Genomic DNA, 27881 nt, shown 5'->3' with positions numbered 1-27881 from the left:
AAAAACAACTTCTTTTGTGTAGTAATTTTTACTAAAATTATAAATTAAATGATGTGAAAATGCAGCCTATGTTTTGAAAATTACTCATACTGTAAGTGTTAAAAAATGTTCTGAAATACAGACTAAAGAAAACACAACTAATATATTTGCTCTTTTTGAAGAACTTTATTTTGGGAGAGTTCCATAAGTATTAGGAACGTACATAAAATGACACACCACTGTTGACAATGAAAAAAACAGCATTTGATCATTTCCAGCTTTATAAATTTTAAAAAAATGATTCAGTTACAACAAAAAAAAAAGTTTAGATATTTTAGCAAGTATCACCTTGCAGGACCATAATCACATTTAAGCCACTGACTTACTGTTAATGGAAAAAATTCACACTGCATCTAGTTACTATAGTATTTCTAAGCATAATCACAGCTGATTGAATGCAATGTGATATACACCAAAATTCATATGGATGTCACACAGTGACAGCATTGTACAAGTAACGTTAATGACCTCCAACAAACACATGTTAAATTAGACTGGTCAAGTTAAATGGAATGTTGGAGCCAAACAGAAATGTAGTGGAATTCAGATTGTCTATTAAGACTTGAAACTATACATTAGAATGATGTGAAAACTAAATACTGGTGGAACCCTAACAAAATACTAGCAGCAACTGTTATAGTCTCTTAGATGGTTGAATCTAGGAAATAAAGACCGTTTTTGAGAGAATATAAAATTTTATATATCTCAGCATAACCTATTTGCTTTAAATCAGGCATTTAAGACTGGGAATATACTCCAGCTGTTGCTTTTCATAAAAGTTTTAAAATTAAACAGATTTAATGCTGGAATGAAGAATCTTCCTTGGGTATAAAACCCCCAAAATGTAACTATAAATATATCTTGTTTCAGAAAGCAAGATATCTGAATCACTTGAAGTTGGCAGTACTAAATAAAATAACAGCACCTTTTAGCTAGGTTGCTTGAAGGGCCAAGCAATGAGATGAGGACTGTCCTAATTCAGTGCCCAATGTCATAAATAATCTATGTATAAAACTCTTTTGGAGAGACCCCCAAAGCCAAAAATGTTTTAAAACTCAGGCATAAATTAGGGGGAAAAAACCACATTGGCATGAATGCATGTGCTGTTCTCAATCAACAGTTTGGTTTGCGGGTGGAAGGGGTGGTTGTTGTTTTTTAAAGTTCATGAAGCTAGAGAAAAGAAATTAGGGAAAGGAAGATGACTCGATGAATGGAGTATAAATGGAATGGAAAAAGTTTGGCTCTTAAATATTTGAACAGTAAGATTTTTAAAGCAGCTACACTGGTTGCCAAGCAGATTAAAACAAGGCTGCCTGCACAGAGTTCAAAACCACATTTTACCTGGCATAAATGAAAACCATGTGGCACAAGATGTAAACAGAAAGCTACATGCATATGACTAGTACTACAAATTATTAGGTCAAAATTCAGGATAAACATGGCTTGCACTTCTCACAAATCATTCACAATTATGGTAAGAGAACAGGGCATCTAAAAAAGACTAATCCCTACCAGGCACCAACAGCATATCTTGGCACAAAATGAGCAAGTGATTTCAGCTGCGTTCTTTAAATACATCTTCACCTGGTACCATGATAGCCATATATCAGTGGAGATTCTCCTTGTAGTCACCTGTACTGAGACTCAGACAAACTGTGGACATGGTAAACTTGAAATTTTCTGCATTACCCTCATTGCCAGCCACACTGTGCTCGTGGTTCCAATGCTACACTGGTAAAGCAATGCATACATTTAGAACTTAAATTTTCCAAATAACTAGTTAGTACTGTTAAAGTAGGAAAACCATTAAACCATGTCTGGGTTCTTCATTGCGCTGATATTTCATAGAGGGTTACAATTTTAACATAAAAATATTTTACCACATGCTTCAGTCCCCTAGCCCACCAAAACACCCAAAACAAAAACAAAATTAAAGTCTGAAATAAAAACAAAAACCCAAACACCAAGTATAATATTAATACAAAGAACCATTATGAATCTTCCATTAAATTGAAGCTCACACAAACATACAATCACAAATTTCAGTAGTTTAGGCTGCAAGTTTAAACACTATGCAAATATATACAAAAATAGTAACTCTAGATTCAAGAATAAGGGCTTTTCCCAATGCTAAATTCATACTCTATGCAGCCTGACCTTTCCTCCTCTAGCTTCTAGCCTCTACTTTATGCAGTTCCAAAGCGGTGTCAAATTGATCCCTATTACCATTCGTATGTACACAGCTGAATTAAAGGACCATACAATTCATTTTTCGGCACAAAGAAAAATCTGCCCAAAGTCCATTTAAAATATTTTTAAAGTTTAAGTGATTTTTGGTTCCATTTCTATTTCTGCATAGCCACAGAAGTTTCTATCAATAAGAGACTACTTTAGTGTTTTATATGATTATTTTTTACAAAGTCTTAATCAAACCTACATCACCATTGGTTCGTAAAGTCCCATTTTCTCCTTCCTTAATCACAAGTTTTATGTTTTTAAAAGCTCCCTTCGTGCAGGGAAAACAGTACTGAGCACCAGTCTTTAGTGGTTAGGCTCAAATTTATGGAACTTGTAAGTAGTGCAAGCCACTGACTTTTCTTTGAGCAATGTGCATACAGTACAAGAAGAGCTGCAAAGCTGCATGGTAACATCCTCATAAGCAACTGTGGTTACTGGGAATGGTTAAAACTGGAGGTCAAATACAATTTTGTCTTCAAAGAGGGCAATCACCAGCATGATGGCAAATCCAAAGAGCAACCCTAAATTCTGAAGAATGAACTGCCCCACTGGACAGAAGCCATGCTCTTCATTGTCACCATCACCATGCAGCATTTCTGGGAGCTGGAAAAAAAAAATATTAACAAGCAATTTTTGTGTAATATTCTGCTTAAAATATTTTTAATGTTTTCCTATCTAGTGATTAAAGCATAATTGTAAGTGAAGTCATTAATTGATCAAACATAAAGCTATATACATTTTTAACACTGGGAAAGACCATTTAAACTCTGGTTATCAAGGAAGTCAATACTAAATCTCTTTTCTCTGGGGCTGGAGCAGGTAGGGTATTTGCCTTGAATATGGCCAACCTGGATTCAATTTCCAGTATCCCATATGGTCCCCAGAGCACCGCCAGGAGTAATTCCTGAGTACAAAGCTAGAAGTAACCCTTGTGCATCGCTGGGTGTGACCCAAAGAAGCCAATAAATAAATAATCTCTTTTCTTGTTCCCCCTCTCCCAACTCCATATATTTGTGTTATTTCATGAAAGTTACTGTCCACTGACCACCAATTCTGGCATTCATTGCCAATGGAAGTTTCAAAAAGAATGCCACAATATCTATTCACTTAAGCTCACTGAAAAAGATTCCTTTTGCATATACCTTATTCATACAACAGTCTAATTTCATCATTTTCTTTCCATTTGAAATTGTTATTTCCAACTGCATATTAAAACAATGATAGTTATAGACAACTCCAAATTGGCATCTCTATGCACGTAAATTATTATTTTATCCAAATGTAGGTACATAAAATATTTCATGAAAGCCAGCTCTCAAACTATGACCAGTGCACACACCACCTGCACAGGGCATTCTATTATTTGGGGGTGTGGGTTTCCCAAGTGGTGATAAGGGAGCCTGGGAGCCATACCTGCCAATCTCAGCCACCTGGTTTAGCTGTTCAATGTGAGGCCCTGCCCTGCAGTGCTGGGGACACTGGGTTCATGTCAGCAGTGACCAGGGCTACGCATAGTGATGCTCAGGGGACCATGTGATGCTGGTCAGTTGCATATGATGCATGTTCCTTATCCCCTTGTGTACTATTCTCCAGTCTGCACTGTACTCCTAACACTGTTAGCACTGTATCACTATCATCCCGCTGTTCATCGATTTGCTTGAGCATGTGCCAGTAACATCTCCATTTGTCCCTGTCGCGTGCTAGTGTAGCCCGATGGCGTATTGGGGGCTCTTTCAGGATCAGGGGAATGAGAACCATCGTTGCTACTGTTTTTGGCATATCGAGTACGCCATGGGTAGCCTGCCAGGCTCTGCTGTGTACTCCTAACAGTGATGAAATTTTAAATTTTGAGGATTTCTACTATCTGTTATGATATTAATATCAAAACTTAATAGTCCAATTTCTTAAACATATAGCATTATACTTGAGAATAATCTATAGTTCAAACTATAAAACCTAAGCCTTTAATTTATACAAGTAAGTAAAACAATTTCAAAGATATAAGCATAAGCTCTTTTCATCTAAACCTAATCAAAATTGTGAAAGTAATACTACTTAATTTTCACTTTTTGGAAAACAATTTAAGCATGCATTATACATATAAATAAAGATAACATTGGTAAATTACCCTATTAGATGATAAAACTGTAAGTTACTCTCAGAAGATAAAGCTAAACTTTTCTTCGAATGGTATCTTGGGGCTTTGGGGATTAAGGAGGAGGAATGGAGTGTTAAGCATATATTGCCTGCCTAGGAGGAAACACTCTTATTCATTATTAAATGAGTACAATTACAGTGCTACAGTATGTTTAATAATCTCCTGAGGGTTCTATTTAAGAACTACTTCATGCTGGTTATCAATTCTGCCAAAACGTCTATGGCAGTTATGTACAATGGCTAATGGAGTGTCTGGAGTTAAGTAGGAGGCTGAAACCACTAAAAACAAACTTAGCAATTGTGCTGTAGACTATAATATAGCTCACAAAACCTAAATCCTTCCTATCTGGCACTACAAAAAGTGTTCAAATGCCTGACTCAAGACTGAAAAGAGGAACGTCTTACTTACAGCCCTACTAAGAAGACTATTTTATTACATCTTTCCTCCCCTTGCTATTTCCTTTTGTTTTGTTTTGCGTGTTGGTGGGCAACAGGGATCAAATCCAGAGTGGTCACTTGCAAGGCCTTCCCTGCAGTGCTATCTCTCTGGCCCTAGTTTCCTTGTTCTATAGAAATACCTTGAAGTTAGATCTTTAGAATATACAGTCCTAGGAGCAGATTCACTGAACAAGAAAATATCACTTCCTTCTCATTCTGCTTTTCTTCATGTGCCCTTTCTCCTCTTGCTTCTAATAAACTCTGTTTCTGCTACCTCCTTTATGACTTAGGTCATATTTCCTATTTCAGAAAAAGCAAATTCCACTCCTCAAGTATTATTCAGCCTCTCTAACGTTCCACAAACACACCTCTCTACCCCAACACCGGTCAAAGAACTATAGTCAGTCAGTGACTCCCTTTCTTCTTCATTAACTACAAATTCCTCAGGACTCTTTCTTTTTACATCTTTGTTCCTTAATAAGAATTGGTTTATTCATCATTAAGTACTCACTGTGACCCTCAGATGCATCACTAAGCAAAATGTGACCAGTGCCTGCTTTTCCAGTGAGACACACAACACATTAAGAAAAAAAAAGGCAGTGTTTAACAGGCAGAGGAGAGAAATAGGAAAAGCAGAAGGATAGAGGATATGAAAGTCTTGGTTTAAACAGAAACTTTAGGATGCCTCAGAAAAAGAGCAAGCCAGGAGAATGCCTGTCAATGAAATATTCCCCTGAAGTGCAGCAGGAGCAGGACGCTGAGGCAGGATTTCTCCTGAGGGAGGAGTAGAGGTGGACGAGGCAAGAGAAGAGTTGGGGATAAAATGCTCAGAGACAATGAAAAATCCTGACAGCCCAGATAATAACCTGAACGCCTTTACACTTATTGAGAATTTAAAAAAATAAAGATGTGACACAATCTTAAAAGGGCCACTTTACATTGATCACGTTAGGGGCTGAAGGGATAGTACAGGGGTTAAGGTACTTGCTTTGCATCCTGCTGACTTTGGAATAAATCCCAGGCACCAACATATGGACATATGGCCCCCTGAGCACTGCCAAGGGTCACTCCTGAGCACAGAGCCAGGAACAGCCCCTATGCAACTGTCAGGAGTGCCCCACAAATTTAAATACATGATTTTAATAGATGATCACTCAAGCTGTGGTACTTAGAGTGTGGTGGTGAGGTAAGTAGCGCAAGCAAGCAGAGAGACTATTTTAGAAGAGACAGTGATGATGTTTAAATGTACAGGGGGGAGGGGAGGGTGTAAGGAAGGATAAGGATATAGAGTCAAGACTTCCTGACAAACCAGAAGGAAGCGGGACAGCAGACAGTGGAGTAAAGCATGGCACTCAGGGTTTCGATCCCAGGGACTTAGAAGAGTGGAATTCTCAGTTATCAGTAGGAGCATTGTACAGGCTGTGATGGAGCATAAGTGGGACTGGCAAATGTCGAGCTGGATTCTGGACATACTGTGCCTTTTAGACATAATGGACATGCAGCGCCATTTAAACACATTAGACATGCAGTGCCTTTTAGACACACAGGGCATGCAGTGCCAATTAGACACAGTGGACATGCAGTGCCTTTTAGACATTCAAGTGAGCAGATGCCATTACAGGAAGGGTGTAGGTTAAAGATATAAACTTAGGAATTATTAGCCTAACTTTACAATCATGAGACTAACTACATCCTATAAGATGGGCCAAAATGCTTGGGAAGACCAAAAGCTCTGAAATCAAGTGGCAAGATGATCTGAGCACTGCCAGAAGTGATCCCTGAGCACAGCCAGGTGTAGCCACCCCCCCCCATGCCTCCCTACTCCCAAACCCCCAAAAAGAAAATAAATCAAGTGACCGACCAGAGAGCATTTCTAAGAGAAGAAAATGTTCAGTTTCCAGACACTATCTCTAGGACAACTGAAATGAAGACAGCTCAGAGACTAGCATACAAGTAATGTGGTGGATAACAGAGCAGCCAGGGAGAGAAGAAGAGACTAGTTACAAAAGAAATTAATTCAGAAAGGGTGGTTTGCTCTAAGAGGTAAGGACATTGAATCTTTTTAAAAGAAAGATTTTATGTTGATACAAATGTTCAAACAGAGGAAAAAATCCTGTAGAAAATAATTTAAAGGCTTAAACAAGAGGGGGTAAACTCCAGGGAATTGTTTGAACAAGCTTGCCTAAACTAGAGTGGAAACATTTTTGCACAGTAATAGGAAAGAAGGTAAGAGGTAAGAAGAGATAAGTGGAAGTGACAGGACTTGTGGGAGAAAATACTGATGGCTTCAGCCCTCTCAGGAAACAGCATATTTACTGAGCAGGAGAGAGAAAATGAGGTATAAAAGGTGGAGCAAAAGAGGGGAAATGGCCATTTCTAAAGCAGTAGTTCTCACTTTTAATTTTGCTGGTATCTAAACATTTTATAATAAATTCCATATTAAAATTTTAGGTTATCTCATTTTGAATCTGATAGATGCTGCTAGGAAGAAAAGTAAACCTAGTATCTAGCTAAAAACAAAAAATAACCGAGATGCTGATTCTGTAAATGTAGTGCAGAACCATTCAGGGCAATATTACAAAATTATGCAAATAAATCACAAAATTTATTGTGATAAAAGTAAAATCACAATAAAACTAACTATTAAAGTTTAAATGCATTAACCTTAAGTGAAAGAAACAAGAGCGAGTTCTTGAATTTCTTAAAAACTATAAATCACTTTCTACAGAAGACTGAAGCACCTAAAGAAATATCAATAATTTTGTTTGTTATAAAGCAAGCTGAGAAAATAATTTTGTTAACAACCAAAATAAACCACTTCTACTGTGATACTATAAAATCATAATAATTTTATTATTAAATATCTCCAAATACTACTATTAATCCTTTGGGTAGGAGCATCATTTGGTCAACTATTTTCAGCCTCTTGACCGCTTTGCAAAAAAAGGAATTAATTCTTCTCCTTGTGTCTTTCTCTAATAGATTATTTAGGATAACTCATCTTTTAAAAAGATGAGTGTATTTTTTAAAATAGTCTCAAACTGCACTAAAAAAAAAAAACTGGCTCATTTTTGAAAACAACATTCTATTTCAAAATTTAATGACCAAATTAAAGTCTCTTACCATATCCACCAAGGCTACATAGAGGAACATGCCTGCGGTGATGGCGAAGATCCAGAGGGTGATGTTGTTGGCATACTGACCAACCGCCGTGCCTATGAGCATGCCGATGTAAGCCATCATGGCAGAGAGGAGGTTGTAGACAATCGCCTGCTTCACAGTCATCCCTGCTTTAAGGAGAACTGCAAAATCACCTAGAGTTAAGACATAAGGAGAGTGTTTTTTAAGTTGAGAGAAAACCAATGTAAAGTTTAAAATGATATAAGAAGAGATATACCTTTAAAAACTCTTCTATCTCTAAGTTGGATTTTTTTTTTTCTTAGTAAACTAAAGTTAAATAGAAGCAGAAATGGGTGACTCTCAAAGGGATGGTGCTGAAAGATTAGATCAGAATCCGTCTATATGAGAGACAAAGTTCCAGTGATGGAGAGGTGGCCAGAGGGCAAGCATGAGGACGAGTGTGACTGCATAGGGAATGTCTCAGTGTGCTGAGCTGAGCTGATGAGATGTTCCCTATCTTGATGGTGATGATGGTGATGGTGGTGATGGTGATACAAATCTATGTACACACTAAAAATCTGAAGGACTACACCAAAAAAAAAAAAACAAGGTTAATTGTAATATATACAATATAACTGTTAACTATAATACATGTAACAATCTAGTTGAGCTTCCTAGCTCTATGCCCAGAAGTGACCCCAGGTAGTACTCAATGGGAATATATATGGTGCTAGGGATTTAAACGAGGCAAGTCCTTTACTGTCTCTCTGGCCCTCAAACACAAACTTTTCTCAGAAAGGAAAAAAAAAACCCACAACTGTAAAAACAAAACCCCTCAAGATGTAGTCTTTCCTCCTTTTGTTGGCAACAGTAAAAAGTCTCTGTTGTACTGCTGCCCCTAAAACTTTTTTTATAAAGAAAAATAAGCCTACTTCATGCAACAGCTTCTTTATCCCTTTCATTATGAAAAACTAAAAATATTAAAGAAACCACACTCATTCATATGTTTAAAGTTAATGCTAAGGGGTAAAGGATTTAATATTGCTTAGACAAACGACTAGACGGACAAAATGCTACCAGAAATAATAGACTTGAAGCAGCTTTACTAAAAATAGTAAACTTTTGTCTTAATTACAACTATCTAATCAATTACTGAACACTGCATGTACAAGGTACTATACAGAACAGAGAGACTTGTTTCTTTTTCTGAAGAAGGCTTTACAAGACTGTAAAAACACACTGTTCTCGGTTAGCTGACTGGTACAAGTTCCTAATCTGTACTGTAAGAGAAGGCACCCAGTGAGCCAAAGTCACAAAGAGATCAGTGTAAGACACTATTTCTCCCTGTTTCAACAAACTGTTACGGATTGCACTGCAATGTTATTTGGCAATATACCTGAAGAGATTATTACCAATGGAGCTAAACTTTGAGCCTCCAGATTACATCTAATAGGTTCTACTTGTATCTTTTCACTTCTGTTCATTAGCAATTCTCTACGAGACACATGTTAGACATTTATGTCTAATACAGCAGCTTTTCCCTCCTCTCTCTGGCCTGCCTTTCTCAGCTTCGTCTAATGAGAGATCCCTTGCCTATTTCCTAACATATTTTCAATAATTCAACAACTGTGTCAAATGTATAGTCATTTAGTAAGCAGTTGGCAAATTAAAAAAAAAAATCCCTTAAGTCCTTTTACGGGTTTTTTTGAAAGAAGCATTACCGGATAGAGAGAAAAATTATAGGAGTGATGACCCTTTCCTTGCATGTAGCTGACCCTAGTTCAATTCCTGCCACCACATATGGTCCTTCAAACATCACCAGGAGTAATCTCTGAGCACAGATGGAGGAGTAAATGCTAATAAAGCACTGCTGGGTATGGCAGCCTCAAAAATAAAATTAAATGAGCATTACTTAATACTCCTTAAAGAAAATTATCAGTACAAACTATCAACTTTGATAAGGTCTCTGAGATGAACTGCGGCGAGATGGTTTCCTTCATCCTTAAATAACTAAACAACGGAATTAATTAAGCAAATTTCAAGATTAAGTAGCTTTCATTTAACTCAAAGGTAACAAAAACAAAGAAAGCAAGAGAACTGGTCTTAATTAGGAAGCTTGCCACTGGGGTAGGGGTAGTGGGGTGGGGAGTAAGTGAGGGAAGGGAACACTAGGACAATGGTGTGGGGGGCTGCCTACAGAGGCAGGCTCCATGGGGCTGGAGGGGCAAAAGGTGAGGGGAGTGGGCACTGATGAAGGGATTGGTGTCGGAACATTGTTCCCTGAAACTTAATAATGAGTACTGTGTAACTCTGTAAGTTACAGTGATCCAGTTTTTTTTTTTCTAAGTAGTTCTAACTTTATTGGGGGGGATTCTGTGGAAGCCACACCCAGAGGGACTCAGAGCCAACTTCTGGCCTTTGCTCAAGGATCACTCTTGGCAGTGCTGGAGGAAAAATATATGGTGCCGGAATTGCCCCTACAATCTATTTTTCATCCAAAAATATCAGGTTGGAAATATCTTGAGTTAAAATTATCAAAGGTATCTTCATTTTTTTCTTTTTCCTCTACTTCCTTTCTTAATAAAAACTATTAAAAACAGAAAAATACCCATTGTTGGGCTTTATACTGAACTAGCAAATCTATTCATCTCTTGCAAAGTCAATATTCTTTTTTGCAGGCAAGAGTTACCATTACTACAAAGAATGAGATGTACCTACCAAAACCATTCATGTTAGACAATGCTTATATTTGTGCTGGTCTCAGCTAACATCAGCTGTTACTTTTAAACTAGGATATATTTTAAGATTCCTTATTTTTGCCTTTAAAATATATAAATACAAATGTAATACTCACTATACAGTGAGTATTCAATATTTTATTATTTTTTGTTTGCTTTTTGGGTCACACCTGGTGATGCACAGGAGTTACTCCTGGCTTTGCACTCAGGAATAAATCCTGGCGGTGCTCAGGGGACCATATGGGATGCTGGGAATCGAAGCTCGGTTGGCCACATGCAAGGCGAATGCCCTACCCGCTGTGCTATCGCTCCAGCCCTCAATATTTTAAAGATCTTGATTTTTCTGCCTTTAAAATACATGAATACAAATGTAAAACTCTACACAGTAAATATTTGATTTTTCCTGGACAATTTAGCAAATTATGGAAATCTTATTCTGAATTCCTATTTACCCCAACACATAGAGGGAAAGAAAAATTGGACAATGATATTATAGCCTCTCTAAGCTAAGCCTTAATAATATGACTATGTTTACTTATCAAAATGTTATTTCCTTGAAAATGAAATATAATATCCAGGAAGAGAAAATGGATTACTCTGTTCCTCTGGATTACCCTCTCATTTCTCCTCACACACAGGTTTTTAAGAAACAAGTCGTTTTTCACAAATGCCCAAAAGCAACAAAAACTGAGAACTGTTTTCAGTCGGCAGCTTATAGCACAGAGAGGGAAACAGGGAGGGAAAATGGCCAGTGGTGGAGGGTCCCGCACGAGACCACATCAGGCATGAAACCCTACTTACCACTAGTGGCATCATAAACCACAGTGCTTAAAATAAAGTTTTTAAAATAAGAATAAAATAAACTGAATAAGGAAGTCATTTTGTAAATGCTCATATTTGACAGAAGTAATATATTTAAAATACTCCTTACTTTTGGGGGTGGTGGTATAATAAAACCTGGACAGATTATAACAGAGCAATATCTTAATTTACTTAAATTTTAGCTGCACAGGTTTGGCAATAAATAGAAGGAAATTGCAATAATTATTAATTTCATCCAAGTCACATGCCAGAGCATACACGAAACAAGTGTTTTCTATTTCCTCAAAGGGTTTCCATTGTGTCACATCCTTGCGCCCTCTCATCCTGGGGTTCAAATGTACGCGTAGAGCTGTATATGAAAGTGGTAGAGCATGTGAGTTCATGGACAGCATGTATGTTACCTGGCAATGCATACTCCACACCCCAATACTACAGGGTGTAGTGCTGGTGGCCCCCAAGCACAAAACAGGTTCATATCGCTGGCTGGAGCATCACTGGGAGTGGGCCCTGTCCTCTCCACACCCCCACACAGGTGGGTGCATCTCCTACAAATAAAGTCTATGTGTGCAGGGCCGGAGAGTTGGGACAGTGGGTTAAGGCCTTGCAAGGAATTGACCTGGTTTCAATACTTGGCACCACATATGATTTCCCGGCTCAGCCAGGAATGTACCCCAGTTTCTTATCTTTTGCGGGGGAAAGGTGGAGGGTGACAGGTTACACCAGCTAGACTCAGAGATCATTCCTGGAGGTGCTTTGGGGACCATCTGAACAAGGGTCAAGATGCAAGGCGTGCACCTGAGTCCTGTCTCAGGTCTAGCCCCGGGATCCAAAGGCCTTCACCAACCAACCAGTTCACTTTCTTGAACATCAAAATAAACCTTTTCTCATGAGGAATATTGAGACCTTCCAAGTATGAAAACTTTGTCCCAATTCTTTACAAAATATAAAAAGTTTGTGTAAAAATCAAAGTGAGTTAACAGCCATTTTTGTTATGTAAGATAAGAATATTTCTTTTTGAAGTTGTGGTATACAGATTCTTTTTAAATATAAGGAATCTGTTTATGAAATAGAACTATAGTGGGTGAAGAGCAAAATTTAATGTTTAAATTAAGAAGTGGTATTTTTAAAAAGTTGTAATATGCAACTTATGCTCTAGAGTAGACATAATTATTTATCAATCTTCAGAAGGACATATTTATATTTTAACAACATACATCTTATAGCATATGATGGCATCATTCATTTTTTGGGAAGGTGTGCAAATCCAGCAGTGCTCAGGGGTTACTCTTAGGTTTTCACTGAGAAGTTACTCCTGGTGGTACTCGGGGGCGATATGAGATGCCAGGGATCAAACCTGGGTGGATCACATTTAAGGCAAGGATTGTACTGGCTATACTATCTCTCCAGCCCCAATCATCATTCATATTTATGCTTTAATATCTCAAAAATGTGGAAGCAGTTACAATTGAAGATAGATGTCTCAGTTGAAATATAGTGAAAATGTTAAGGTTGTTACCTAATTCATGTGGCAGTTCATGACAGAAGACAGCTATGGAAGTACTGATTCCTCCTGTTAATCCAGCACTGAATGCTGCTCCTACAGCAGGGTAGGAAAAAAAATCAAGAAACACTTACAGCCTGCTTTTCCTTTTTTATTAGTAAAGACATGTACAGTCACTTCTACCTACCTAACCTAATTTCATAAAACATGAATGACTCACTTAAACAGTATACATCTTGAACAAGTAATAAGAAACAATGGATATCTAGCAACTGAAGAACTTACTTGATAAAAAAAAAATTCATTCTATTACTATTCAATAATAGCATGGGTAGTAACTGTTTTCAATACTTAAATCTGAGTAACAGTTTGATAGTCAACATAAGCCACATATATACATCTTTATGATTGCTGTTGTCCTTGCTCTCATATCAGTTAGATATTTAAACGCTTGTGTTCAGTTTTATTTTTTGATAGTCTTGAGAACTCATATCAAAATGTGTAAATGCATTTGATCAACCAGTAAAATTTTTATTCTTCAACTTTGACAGCCACTGAGAATTCAAAATTATGGTTCCTCCTTTCTCACTGATCACTATTTCTCTGACTGTGGATATCAAAAGATATGTACCATATAAAATAATAAAAAACTTAAAGAAATACATAATGATCACACTTAATAGTCTCAAACTCACACTACCAGTTTATAATAACAAGATGCTAAAGAAAAATTTTATTTTAGTACAATGAATTTTAGAAATCTACCTTTTCAAAAATTAAAATTACATATTTTAAAAGCGAGACTGAACCTGATTCTCACTTACAAACATTAACTGTATCTGAAAATATTAAGGTAGCTGTTTAAATGCGATGACCATGCCTCAACTAAAATATTAAGTTTTTTAAAAATTACATTAGAAACTTCTTTGCATGTTCAAAACCACCACTGAATCATATCTTTCTTCCTTCAAATGAAACATTAACAAAATCTTCAGAAAAAAACAAATCAGAGCAATATAATTTATTAAACTCAAGATTTCAACCTTGCATATATTATTATAGTTCAGAAGACTATTACTGAGACAGTAGAAGAAGGAAAACAAAAGAACAGCAAATTACGTAGCAGGTTTTGTGCCGACTTACCAATCGCTAACCCGTCACTGAAGTTGTGGATGCCATCCCCCATGATTACCATCCACGCTATGTTGGCTATTCCCGTCTCTTTCAGATCTGACCCAGAATGACAGGGGCCGTGTGAATGATGAGAGTGTTTGTGGTGCCACTGATGATTGTGTTTCCTCATCACAGTTTTACTCTCCTCATGGTGGTTATGTGCGGCAGCATGGAGATCATGCTCATGAATGCCATGTAACCCATCACTATGAGAATGGTCCATGATTTTCTCCTCTTCCACACAAAGGTAATTTTTAGGAGGTGATTCCTGTTGGGCTTCTAGATCTGTCAGTTCAGTTTCATTCAGTCTATCTTCAGAAATAACTGAGTCATCAGTTCCTTTATTTAAAATAGAAAAGGACAGGGTCTTATCAACAAGAGCCCATATCTGCTAATTTAAACTAAAGCAGAATAGCAGCATAATAAATATTTAAGTAAATCATTTTAAGCTACATAAATATTAACCATTTTTAAGTAATTTTAAAAATTAACCTACTGTATTACCAAGAAATTCCATTCCAAGGTATCTATCCAAAGAACACAAATACATTATTTTAAAAAGATATACAGACAACTATGTCCACTGCATTTCTATTTACAATAGGCAAGATCTGGAAACAACCCAATTGCCCCAGGTCAGAAGGGTGGATAAAGAAGAGGTGTTAAATAGATAACAGAAGGCTGCTCAGATAAAGACAGAATTGTTTTTTAAATAGCATGGACAGAAGCTAGAGTGGGTCATGCTAAGCAAAATAAGTCTGAAGAATAAAAACAAATAGCAGATAATCTCACCTATATGTGTGTAAAAAATAAAACTCTGGAAAAAAATAAGAGAAAGTCAAAAGGTAACAAGTCCTTGAATTATGCTGCTGAACAGAACCCAGGGCTGGAGTGATAGCACAGCAGACAGGGCGTTTACCTTGCACTCAGCCAACCTGGGCTCGACTCCTCGGTCCCTCTCGGAAAGCCCAGCAAGCTACCGAGAGTATCTTGCCCACACGGCAGAGCCTGGCAAGTTACCAGTGGTGTATTCGATATGCCAAAAACAGTAACAAGTCTCACAATGGAGACGTTACTGGTGCCCGCTCAAGCAAATTGATGAGCAATGGAATGGCAGTGACAGTAACAGTGAACAGAACCCAAGTGGGTGAAGGGAAGTAGAGCAAAAAGACTATAGTAGAGGAAAAAGGTTCTTGAATGATGCAATGTGGCAACATACATTCAGAAGAGGTATGTAGGAACTACACTCCTAAAATGAATGTAGTCTTGCAAACCAAAGTTACTTCAATTAAAAAATTCCTCATAAATATAATAAAAAAATGATACACATACACACACAAAGCAAAGTAGGATTTGTTCAAAGGATGAACTCGATGTGGTTAACAGAAAGGAACTGAAATAGAAGCAGCAAAATTGAGTTAAAAACCTGGAAAACACAAAGATGCTGTCAAACTTAGAAGTCCATCATGAATAAGTGAAGAAAATTAAAAAGGACATACCATAGTATTTACAAGATAACAATATGAATTCATGAATTTACAGGGACAGAAGGAACTATTTCACCCATTCTAATTTTAAAAGAAAACAGAAACAAAATTTAAATAGCTTGTACTTCCTCCATATTCAACCACTCTTGAGATCACTCTAACTTGGATCACTGATCAAATGATGGTCAGAAACCCTTAAAAATTATTAACTAGTAGAAATGACATCTGCACTTGCATGTTCATCGCAGCACTGTTCACAATAGCCAGAATCTGGAAAAAAAACCGAGTGCCTGAGAACAGATAACTAATTAAAGAAACTTTGGTAAAGAAACACAATGGAATACTATGCAGCTGTTAGAAAAGATGAAGTCATGAAATCTGCATATAGGTGGATCAACATGTAAGTATCATGTTAAGTGAAATTAATCAGAAAGAGAGGGGCAGACATAGGAAGACTGCACTCATTTGTGGAATATAAAGTAAAAGAATGGGAGACTAATAGGCAAGAACAGTAGAGAGAAGTACCAGGAGGATTACTCCACAGCTTAGAAGCCAGCCTTGCATCCTGGGGGAAACGGCAGCTCAGACAGAGAAGGGAACACCAAGTAAAGGGTGCTAGGAGGGCCCATTCCAGATGGCAGATGCAGGCTAAAAGTAGACTATAGACAGAACATGATGGCCACTTAATACCTCTACTACAAACCATAACACCTAAAAGGAGAGAGAGAGCAAAAGGGAATGCCCTGCCACAGAGGCAGGATGGGGTGGGGGTGGTGGGAGGGATGCTGGGACCACTGGTGGTGGAAAATGGGCCCTGGTGGAGGGATGAGCACTCAACCACTGTATGACTGAAATGCAAGCACAAAGTTTGTAAGCCTGTAATTGTACCTCACAGAGATTCACTAATAAAAACTTTTAAAATATAAATTTAAAAAAAAAGATTAACAATTAGCTTTTAAAAAAAACAACAACAAAAAAAAACCCAACTGCGTTTGTCTTCACAATGGGCTTCTAAAAGCTATTTATTACATGATCAAAATCCTACTTTGTTCCAAATTATATTCTGGAGTGTCACATTTGGCAGTGCCCAGGCCATACCCCCGGCACTGTGCTCAGGGAACTCCCCTGGTAGCACTCAGGGATATGCAGTACTAAAGACTGAAGCAGGGCTGGGGCCATGTGCAAGGCAAGAGCCCTACCCCTGTGAACCCTCAGGCCCCATAAACCCTTTATATGAAAATTGCAGTTTCAATTTTTTCCCCTTTGGTCCTACATTCCAATAAAAATAAAGCTGCAGTTAACAAAACTCTAAAAATCATATCCTAAATTAATACAGACACTAAATAAAAAGTAAACTACAAAGATAACAAATTTCAAACAACATAAGCATAGCTTACAAGTAATAGTTCAGGTTTTAAATTTTGTTATTAAGTCAAAACTTAATAGTTTCCTACCAGCAAGGGGCTTCAGCTGAAGCCAGTCAGCGTCTGGTGTATTATTTAACTTATGATCTGAAAGCTTCCTTCCAATAGCTGATTCTTCTGTGCTCTGCTTCATAAACCATTTCTGTTTTCCCTGAAAAATAAAATCTGGTATTAGTATCAGATTTTTAACAACAACTCAGTGATATTCACATCTGTGGGGATAACCAGTGGTAACTTTGTAAATAAATTACTTAGGAAAAAAATGAGAAGTACGTTTTAGAGATTAAACATAAAGTTTTATTGGGCCAACTAAATTTGTAGGCTTTTTATTTTCAAATGTTCAACTGCAAGGTTTGATTCACCTACCTCAAACTTTAAAGACAGGGCATAAGTATGCAATACAAATGAAATGTATGGAATATATGTAATCTTCTATATTTAATAGTGTAAGGAATTCTAAAAATTTCAAAAATTCTTAGGAATTCAAAAACCTATAGTTTATTCCTATCACTTGTTTGTGATTATTAATGCAATCCCATTTCCCAGCATGTCACACAGTTAACTCAAATTTGAAGTTTACTTTCTTATGAGATTTGGATGAGTTTTTTAAATGTCTTGAACAAAAGAATACTCACCTGTGACACAAAATGCTGTTTTGAAGAATAAATAAAGAGATGTATGCAAGCACCTTAGTACTAACAGCTCTGTAATAAAGATAACTTTTCTTTCTCATCTAATAAATTAAACTACTATACAATATTGATTAGATTTTCCTATGTCAAATAGGCTGGCTTTCTACTGCTCTATTCTTTCTCCAATGTAATTATTAATGACAAGTCTTCCATTTCAAGTTTGTTTCAATCTGTACTAATTTTTGTTTTCTTTTCGGTTCCTGGTGCGGGAGATTGAGCTGGAGTCCCCCTGCTTGCTAAGCATGCACTCAGCACTTAGCTACCTTGGGCTACCTCCCAAACCCTAATTTTGATAATTTAAGAGAATAAACAATCAAGTATAGAAAGGTATGAAAATAGAAATCAACAAATTCTCGTGGTATTTGCTTCTAGTGGATCATTTTCTTATTAATTTTGCCTACAAGCTGTGAATCATGCATCAGATATTTAAGCCCTTAAACTGCTAAGTAAGCTTCTTAAATCAAGTTGAGTTCACATTAGTCTGTAAGTCACCATCCATTTCTTCCTTCCTTTCTATATGGTCACTCTTCCCGACTCTAAGTGGTGGCATCTATCCCCTCTTTCTTCCTAGGTTCTGGCTGGTCTTGTGCCTTGCTTTGATCTATACAAGTGAAGTGATGAATTACCAGGCCTGGCTTTAGACTGGGATGTTTTGCTCTTGCCTAGGGAAGCTTGCCGCTCAGGGAAGCTGTTCAGTGTAGATTATGAAGAGTCCAAGTGGAGGAGCACCAAGATAAAGATACAAAAGGAGGAATTCTTTGAACTTCCCGGTCCTACCATGTTCAACACTCTAGGCCAGCTGAATTTGAATGTGAAACAATAACTGACTAGTCGATGGCAAGTGGAGCAGAACAGTCTGACTGAACCAGCTAAAACTTCTAACAGAATTATGAGAAATTGGGGCTGGAGCAATAGCACAGCGGGTAGGGCGTTTGCCTTGCACGCGGCTGACCCGGGTTCGATTCCCAGCATCCCATATGGTCCCCTGAGCACCGCCAGGAGTAATTCCTGAGTGCAGAGCCAGGAGAAACCCCTGTGCCAGGTGTGACCCAAAAAGCAAAAAAAAAAAAAAAAAGAATTATGAAAAATAATAATTACTATGCTTTGCACCGTCTACCCTCATAGCAAGAGATAGCAAGAATTGAAAAGATACAAGTGTTCAAAAGTAAATAATGGTAATAATAATAACATAATAGGGTAACATTGAAAAAGAGAATCCAGCTGTCATGAGTTAAAGAGAGGAAGAAAAATGAAGGCAAGGGGCCAGTGACAGGTCAGAAGTCAGTGAAGCAGAACTCAGAAATTAAATAATAAAAAGAGAACAATTGGGGTTTTGTTTAGTTCTGACTGTTCACTTCCTAAAAGCCTGCCAAAGAAAACCTCAAAATCTCCACCTGCTAAAAGCAATCAGTAACTGGTGTTTTATTTAGTGTATGTAGTGTATGCTCTGAGAACTCTCTTCTAATTAATAGTTGACTCTTCTACATAAACATCAAATGTCTGCTGTTACTGATGTGTTTTCTTCAAGAAATTTTATATATTTTTACATCCTACTTATCAGAAAGAATATACAATGACTTAACTATCCATATCCCTTCTTCAGGTGAACATTTTATTAAATTTAAAGTACTCCACCGCTAAAGGTGTTTACAGTTTTCTGTGTTCCACAATTTAAAGTTTACAAATATATCTATTCTCCTATATCAGTTAACTTCCCAAAATAAATATATCATTAGATATATTTATATATTCCTGGAATATTAATTCCAGGATGTTGAGAATCAAAATGAGAACAAGAATATACTATAAAAGAACTTGTATTAAACTCTTTGGGGCTGTTATTTTATATTCATGTAGAAAATATTTTGTATATTATACACATACATATAATACACAATTAACATTTGCAATTTCAACATTAGTAGGCATATACAATTGAATAAAAATAGCTTCACAGCAATTCCAAAACTAATTCACATATTTTGTTCCACGTAATTGTACTTTAAATTAGGGACTCATAGAAATGGAAATGCAAACAAAAACGATTAAGTTTTCTGACAGCGTCTCATTTAAATAATTACCTTAATCACCTTTCTTCCACATTCTGATTTATAACTCTAGTTCATCTCTCTTCTAAATTATTCAGCTATTATGTCCCTCATTTCCCTCCAGTCATTATTGCTTTTCCCATGTCCTTTCCACCATGTTTTGTTCTTTACCCATGCATGGAACCACATGCAACATGACCCTTTGAAAAAACAATGCTACTACTCTCTGGAGGCAACTAAATGTATTATAGCCTAATTAAAATATAGCAATTAAAACCAAATATTTAGAATGTGATACAAAACTCGGTCAGATATATGGCCCACACAATGAATTGCAACCAAAAGTCATGAGGAATGAATTAGTCTTATAGCCAACTTAAAACTAGGAATCAGAGCTCTGCTACATGTACAACATAATGTTTTTGTACAAATATATAACATATACTAAGAGAATAAGAGTTCTGTCATATAAGTAGACATTATACATCATATATAATAATCATAACAGTGTTCTAAAGAGAAAAACTTTAAAAATAAAGTGAACTCCAAAAGTCTAGTCATTTAGACTGGAAGGATGAGAAGGAGCTGGACCATCCTCTGTACATGAAAAGGTCTTTAGTGTATCCGCCAGCACCAGCCCTGGTGGGGCGCTGCTGGACCTGAGCAATATTGCTGGGAGTGGCCTCCAGGCCTCCTGAGTACTTGGGAGCCTCAATCCCAAAATGTACAAAATTTCTAAAATGTAGAAATTTTCTAAAACTGTTCTAAAAGTTATTTAAAGATAACGGACAACAAAAAGTGATCATTAAGATTACAAACATGTGGGCTGGAGCGATAGCACAGCGGGTATTTGCCTTATATGCGGCCGACTGGGCTTTAATTCCCAGCATCCCATATGGTCCCCTGAGCGCATTAGCAAAGAGTAACCCCTGTGCATTGCCAGGTGTGACCCAAAAAGCAAAAAAAAAAAAAAAAAAAATTATAAACATGTTAGACATGTTAGACGTATTGAAAATAGAGCTCTCATCAGATGTGAACTAATGGGAACAAGGAGGGGGATAAGTCATAATGAATGGCAGAGACATTGCACTTAATATTTTAGGTGAAAAATACAGAACTGTCATCCGGTTCAGCCTCTTCAAAATGGTGCGGTGTCATCTCAAAAAAATTAAAAGTAGAACTACCTACCTACCATATGACCCAGCAATTCAACTCCTGGGCATCTAGGCCAAGGATATGAAAAAATTAAAAAGATATATGCATCCCTACTTTTATTGTAGCAAAAACCAAGACCTGAAAACAAGCCAAATGCACACCACAGATGACTGATAAAGAAATCATGGTGTACATATACAGAATGGAATATTACAGAACTATAAGAAAGATGAAATGCTCCCTTACGTTAAAACGTTAGTGGAACTAGGGGGTGCCATACAAAGGAAGAAAAAAGGATGAATGCCAGCCAAATCATCTCACTCTTTTGGGTATAGGAAGAAACAAAGCAAGGGAATAAGTGGACAGTAGGAAATGAAAACAAATCCTTAGACTAAAATAACAAAACTGAAGTTACCAAGGCAGCAGAGGGGAATGAAGCCAAGCTCCATAATGTTAAAAAATTCAACATCATAACTTCAGTTTTATTAAAGTTTAAAAATATCTATTTTATATAGTTTCCTTACATTTGCATATTTATTTACTTTGGTTTAAGATGCAAGCCCAACAGTGCTCAGAGTTTATTCCTGGCTCTGTACTCAGGGATCAGTCCTGACTGTGCCTGGCAGACCAAATGCAGTCTGTAAACTAACCCCATGTCAGCCATGAACCAAGCAAGCACGCCTTACCTGCTGTACTAGCTCTCTGGCCCAGCTGCCTTATTTTTATAAGACATGAAATAGTCGATCTCTGGCAAGCAGGGCATGTAACTGATAGTGCAATAATCATTTCTCAAGTGGTTCATCACTCAAGTCCCCAAATCTGAATTCTTTCTACCAAAAGCAAAACATTTCTAATACAGGAATGGGTTGTGTGACACTAAAACATGTCAGTGAAAACCTATTATACCTGAAAGTATCACCTATAGGTGAGACCTGCTTTCACTTCTGCATTTTTACCTTTTTATAAGCATAGATCACACGATAGCTTTTCCCTTCCTATTTAAGTCAATCAGATAGGATACAGCACAAACGAACTGAAATAGACTTCCATGTGTTAATCAAAGTTTTTCTACAGGAGACAACTGATTAGAAGATAGAGATTTAATGTATACCAACACTGTAAGAAAAGCATATTGGGAGTCAGGAGGTGGCTGAAGAAAGTTGATGCTTTCTTCACATGTGAGCGCTCTGGATCTGCTCAGGTAGAGCACACAAATCCCCTAGCAGATCAGCAGTCGCCCCAAGTACCACTTGGTCTAACTTTCCCTCAACCCCCCCAAAACAAAAGAAAAGGCTACTACCAAAAAGATAAAGGTTTCTTTGAAATTTTATGAGTGTTTTTGTTTGGGGGAGGAGAGTTTGCTGTTACAGAAAATTCAACAATTAAATACTTACTCTCTGTTGTTTGTAGTGCTTAAACATTCGAATACAGTGTTCAATGATAAATAATAAGTAAATGCCTCCAAGAGCAACAAGTCCTTTCAATACAGCATCATATTCTTCCAAAAACTTCTTAGATTCGTGTCCGTGAGAATGTCCGTGCCCGTGTGCATGCTGATGACTATGATCATGTCCACCCTGAGACTATTAATAAGAATAAGGAAAACTTCTCAACAAGTAATTAAAATGGTCCTCTAAAATCCGAGATTATAATCTCCTACAGGATTCAGAAAAATGCCTTTGACATTTGAAAGTGTCTCCCCTCCCCCAATATTATTTCACTTCAAATATAAGTAGTCTTTCCTTTAATTTTTTTTTTTTATACAAAGTGGCCAGAAAGCAGTAAACATTATGGAACAGAAAAAATACATTAAAATATCTGCAGGGATTTAAATATACACCACAGTGAAAAAAAAAAAAAACAAAAAACAAAATAAAACAACCCACCAAGCCAACAGGGAGAGAGAGGAACCTTGTAAATTGACATGATATGATTATATACCTAATATTTAGTAAATATAAAACAAACTCATTTAACAGCTGATCACCTGTGCCCCCCTGTAATCTAACTTTTCATAAACTGATTACAGTTTAATAATACTTTTGTCATAAGTTATTTTTAAAAAGTGATAAAATGCCACCTCTGCAAATATTCTGGAACATTAATGAGAGTAACAAACTTAAACACTATTTGATTATCTACATCACATACAGAAATTATTATTTTTTAAATTTAAAATGTACAGTAAGCTTTACATACTAATTTTAGAGAACTTAGAAGAATTAACTTTAAACATTTTTTTTCTTTCTAACACTTCATTATATATTTTTGCCTTTGCCAGCGGTCAACAAGAGGTTTCTAAATCTCTCAAGGGAGGGAAGGCCATTCAAAAAGGTAACAGCTTTATTTCACTATGACTTTTTAGGAAATTTTAAGTTAAACAGCACTTAAAACATTGTTCTCACTTTAACTGTTCCTATTAGGCCCAGTTCTGAAACAGACTGCTGCTGTTCCTGATAGCTGGAAGACAGGGCAAGCAAGGAGGGGTGGGGTGGGGGTGGGAATAAAGGGTAAAGTAAGTAAATGACACATAATAAATCAACTTAAAAGTCATATTCACAGTTTTAAAACTTATTTTTTAAAAGGAAACACATTGTTCTAGATCTAAATTTTCACCAATAGTACAGAAGGGGAGAAAGGATATATACATCACATAAATAAAATTCTCTCTTCTGAGTAATCCTGAAGGGAGATGAGGATATAAAAAATATTCAAAACTACAGCTTAATATTTTGAATAGAAAAGGTCCCACTTTTTAATAATTCGCAGTGAAAGCAATCATACCGGCTCTAATATACTAAACAAGAGACAGACTTTAAAAAGTTGATAAACAAAATAATAGAAAGTTGAAAAGCATGATACTCATCACTCATATGTGTGAGATTTTGATTATATTATCACTAGAACTATGTCTTTTAGTCCCCAACTAGAAGAAAAAATTGGGATGCCAAGTGAAAGCATAAAGGGAGTCCAGTGGTAAGATACAAATACCTTGAATCATCAAATTTATATGCAAATAAAGATCCCTTGGCACACTGGTTATATATATTAACATTCTAAGAATCCTGGAAAATTTATTCTAAATCATTACTGATTATGCAACACAGACTCAAAAAGAGCATTCATTTATTTTAAAGTGTTCCTATTCAGAATTACTAATAAAGCAAATTTGTTTTAGATTTCAGTCTTAAAATGATTATCATATGAAGTTATAAATATTTAAAGTGTTGATCATGATTTGATACATGCATATCCTGTGGCTAGTGAAAGCAAAACTAATATTCCCAGCTTTTGTTGCTATTTTTAAACAGTTATTCAATTTATTTCACAAATATATTCTATTAAAACTGCACAAATGGGAAAAAGATTTCATCCTAAATGCAAATAAAACAGTAAGTGCATGTTCTTCAGCTTGCTAAAGAATTGCTTTTAGATTCTTAAGATTTTCATTTAAAAAAAAATTTAATTAAAAAAACATTCTTACATGGGGCAGTAGATGTAGAAGGGCATCTCCACTCATTGTTCCTACAGCTAGTGCAACAAGGAATGTGAGAAGGAATTTGAAGCATCCTTGGTTAATGATGGGAACCAAGATCACGCCTAGCAAGGAAAGCAGGCTAATGACGGTGATAGAAATGATACCACAAATCCAGGCTGTGGGAAAGAAATTAATAATCAAAATTAGTCAAAATATAAACCAAAAGAGCTTCAAGGAATGAAAAACATAAACTAAATCAGTCACAGACAATAGATTTTAAAAAGCTAAGCATTTTATGCACCAATCTTTGTAAATCTAGTTCTAATACAAATAAACTCATCAGCCACAAATGAAAATATATTCACCTGAAAAACAAAAATACTTTATTAATGGCAGCTGTATTTTATTAATGTTACACAAAGTAATTGAGTTTTATTTTTCTCTCAGTATCATCTCTCCTCTATACCATGTTCAACGCACCTGTTCTTTCAGTTTGACCTCCTGTACAATTTACTACTTAAAAATTTTTTTCACCACATAGTTGCATGGCATTTAGTGAGATGTACACATTCTTAGAAATGTGTCACTAGGTGTTTTATCACTGTGTAAATATCACAAGACATAAACAAGCCTAGACCACTACATTCCTAGGATACACATAGGGACCTCATCATACACACAATTTGACTTACCCAAATGTCATTATTGACTGGATAAATACAACTGGGTCAGAATATCTGAGAAATCTTTTCACACTATCAAAATACAAGCATGGAGCGAGGGAAAGAGTTTAAAGAACTGAAGTACATTCTCTGACTCAAAAGCTCCAGGTTCTATCCCTAGCACCTCCATGGATCCTCCAATACCAGTGACAGTGACCCAAAAAACAAAACAATACAAAACAAAACAAAAAAACACCAATTTGGTGGGAAAGGAAAATTCTTTGGGTATTTCTCCATCTAGGATATTCATAAATAGGTAACACACCAGAAGCTCAGGTGATAGGACACTTTTAATTAAAAAAGTTAGATTACATTATTTAATTTATTTTGTTTGTTTTGGGGGAACTATATCCAATAGAGCTCAGGGCTTACTCTTGGTAGGTTCAGAGGATTATACAGATGTCAGGGAATGCAACCTGGTCTGCCTTGTGCAATCTACTATCTCTCTGGCCCCAAGATTGCTTTTTATTAATGGCCTAAAACAAAATGAAAAATATTATTAGCTTTAAAATTCAGCTTATTTTAGTATTTATCTATAGTATCTTTCATTCTGCTCCTAAATCCAACTACCACATATTTCTGATCAACTTTCCTTCAAATTTATTGAAAACTTAGATACCTATATGACAATACAAAGAGTAACAACCTGTGCATCATAAAAATTCTAAAAAGAGGAAAAAGCAAAAGGGGATGAACTCTTGTGAAAGAAATATTTGAGAAAACTTTTCCAGTATTCGAAAGCCTTGTGCATTGATCCAGGAGGTCAAAAATGTACCAAACAAAATAAATCCAGACTGTAGGATAACATTGGGTTTGTCCTTTTAGTCTTGCTGCAGGGAACTAGTTAAGACAACAATACATCAAGGAGATTATTAACATATATGCACCAAAGGAAGGACAAAGAACAACTGCTAAAAGATCTCAGGAGGAAGCTCAAGAGTAACACAACAGTAGTTGGAGACTTCGTCATCCCACTCTCGTATACAGACAGAGCAAACAGAACATCAGTAAGAAAGTAAGAGCCCTAACTGAAAAACTGGAAGAACTAGAATTAGTAGACACGTATAAGGAACCCACTCCAAAGTGCTGAATTCTTCACCAAGCATAAAGAACATCCTCCAGGACAGGGCACACGCCAGGGCCCGTCAAGAGATCAAGAATCCATAATCTGTGGGGGAAGGGAGTTGCGGGCTGAATGAGGGCTAGAGACTGAGCACAGCGGCCACTCAACACCTTTATTGCAAACCACAACAGCTAATTAGAGAGAGAAAACAGAAGGGAATGCCTTGCCACAGTGGCAGGGTGGGGTGGGGGGGAGATGGGATTGGGGAGGGTGGGAGGGACACTGGGTTTACGGGTGGTGGAGAATGGGCACTGGTGAAGGGATGGGTTCCCAAACTTTGTATGAGGGAAGTATAAGCACAAAAGTGTATAAATCTGTAACTGTACCCTCACGGTGATTCTCTAATTAAAAATAAATAAATTTAAAAAAAAAAAAAATCCATGATCTCTCCCAAGTGAAACACAATACGCTACATGTTTCAAACTTACTTGAACATGGAATCTATTATAATGCACCAGACACATTATGCATAGTGTATTAATACATATTACATATGATGTATCATAATAACCCAGAATCTTGGAGAAAATACTTTGAGAAATATTAACATCAACAAACAAAATAAACTACACAAAATTAGAAGAATATTGTCATACTTATCACAATGCCATCTAAAAATATATTTAAAAGCAGGCTAAGCTATTTATGTACCATTAAGAAATTATTACCTATTTTTGCCAGTGGCAAGAAATTTTTCAATTCAGATAAATTAGAAAATATCCAGGGTGAGAGAGATAGTACAGTGGATAGAATACTTGCTTGCATGTATCCCCCTCAGCTTCTATTCCTAGTAACACATATGGTCCATATTTATTATATTATTTTGAGTGTAACTATGACATGATAACTCTTTCATTAATAAAACAGACATGCCATTCACTATTCTCTTAGAATTAGCGCATAATAACACATACTTGTTTTCTTTTGCTGATTGACTGGTCAGATTTTATAGTAGTTTGTCTGTTTAGCACTAAAAGTTTAAGTCATTCTCTTAATAAAATTCTTCAAAGAAAATTACAGTCCTTTTAACCTAAGAAGTAAAGTTGTTTTAAACTTACTGTACTTGAAATACCTTCCTCTGCTATGTACTTATTTTTAAATTAATACGATTCACATCTGAATTTATATAAACACTGTCATTACTTCCTAGGTGAAATGTTTTAAAAAGGCGATTCCAGAACACAATGCTCTGATTTCTATTTAAATCACTGTGCTTTTCCAGTCACAATTTGTTTTATATAAAGAAAATCACAATGAAAAGCATCTTGTAAAAAAACATATACCAAAATAATGGTATGAAAACCATTAACTGCAACAACCAAAATATTTTCTTTATATGTACCAAGATACTATATGGAATACCAAAAAAAAAAAAAACCCAAAACAAAACAAAACCTTCCGTTGAAACAAGCTTCACTTATTCTGCAAATTAGGTCACTTAAAACGTTAAAGGTCTTCAAGCTTAGTTATTCACCAACTCCCTTTCTCATTATCTAGAGAGAAAATGCATTCTTTTAAAAAGAAGC

The 27881-nt window shown here is 36.3% G+C and overlaps 1 protein-coding gene across 4 annotated transcripts in view; it reads right to left on the bottom strand.

Moving 5' to 3' along the window:
• Positions 1 to 145: 145 nt before the first annotated feature.
• SLC39A10 (solute carrier family 39 member 10) overlaps positions 146 to 27881 on the bottom strand; it is a 149140-nt gene continuing 121404 nt past the window's right edge. For all 4 annotated transcript variants that reach the window (XM_055123218.1, XM_055123220.1, XM_004601235.2 and 1 more), the window contains 7 exons: positions 24517 to 24686; positions 22427 to 22615; positions 17168 to 17288; positions 14197 to 14565; positions 13069 to 13149; positions 7996 to 8186; positions 146 to 2880 (listed from right to left, as the gene is read on the bottom strand). In XM_055123218.1, the coding sequence (XP_054979193.1) occupies positions 2722 to 2880; positions 7996 to 8186; positions 13069 to 13149; positions 14197 to 14565; positions 17168 to 17288; positions 22427 to 22615; positions 24517 to 24686 (1280 nt within the window). In that variant the 3' untranslated portion in view covers positions 146 to 2721. The remainder of the gene's footprint in view (positions 2881 to 7995; positions 8187 to 13068; positions 13150 to 14196; positions 14566 to 17167; positions 17289 to 22426; positions 22616 to 24516; positions 24687 to 27881) is intronic.

This window comes from Sorex araneus, chromosome X (genome assembly GCF_027595985.1).
Source record: "Sorex araneus isolate mSorAra2 chromosome X, mSorAra2.pri, whole genome shotgun sequence".
NCBI lineage: Eukaryota > Metazoa > Chordata > Mammalia > Eulipotyphla > Soricidae > Sorex > Sorex araneus.
The sequence above is the reverse complement of the archived record's forward strand: the minus strand, read 5'-3'. Positions and strand labels throughout refer to the sequence as shown.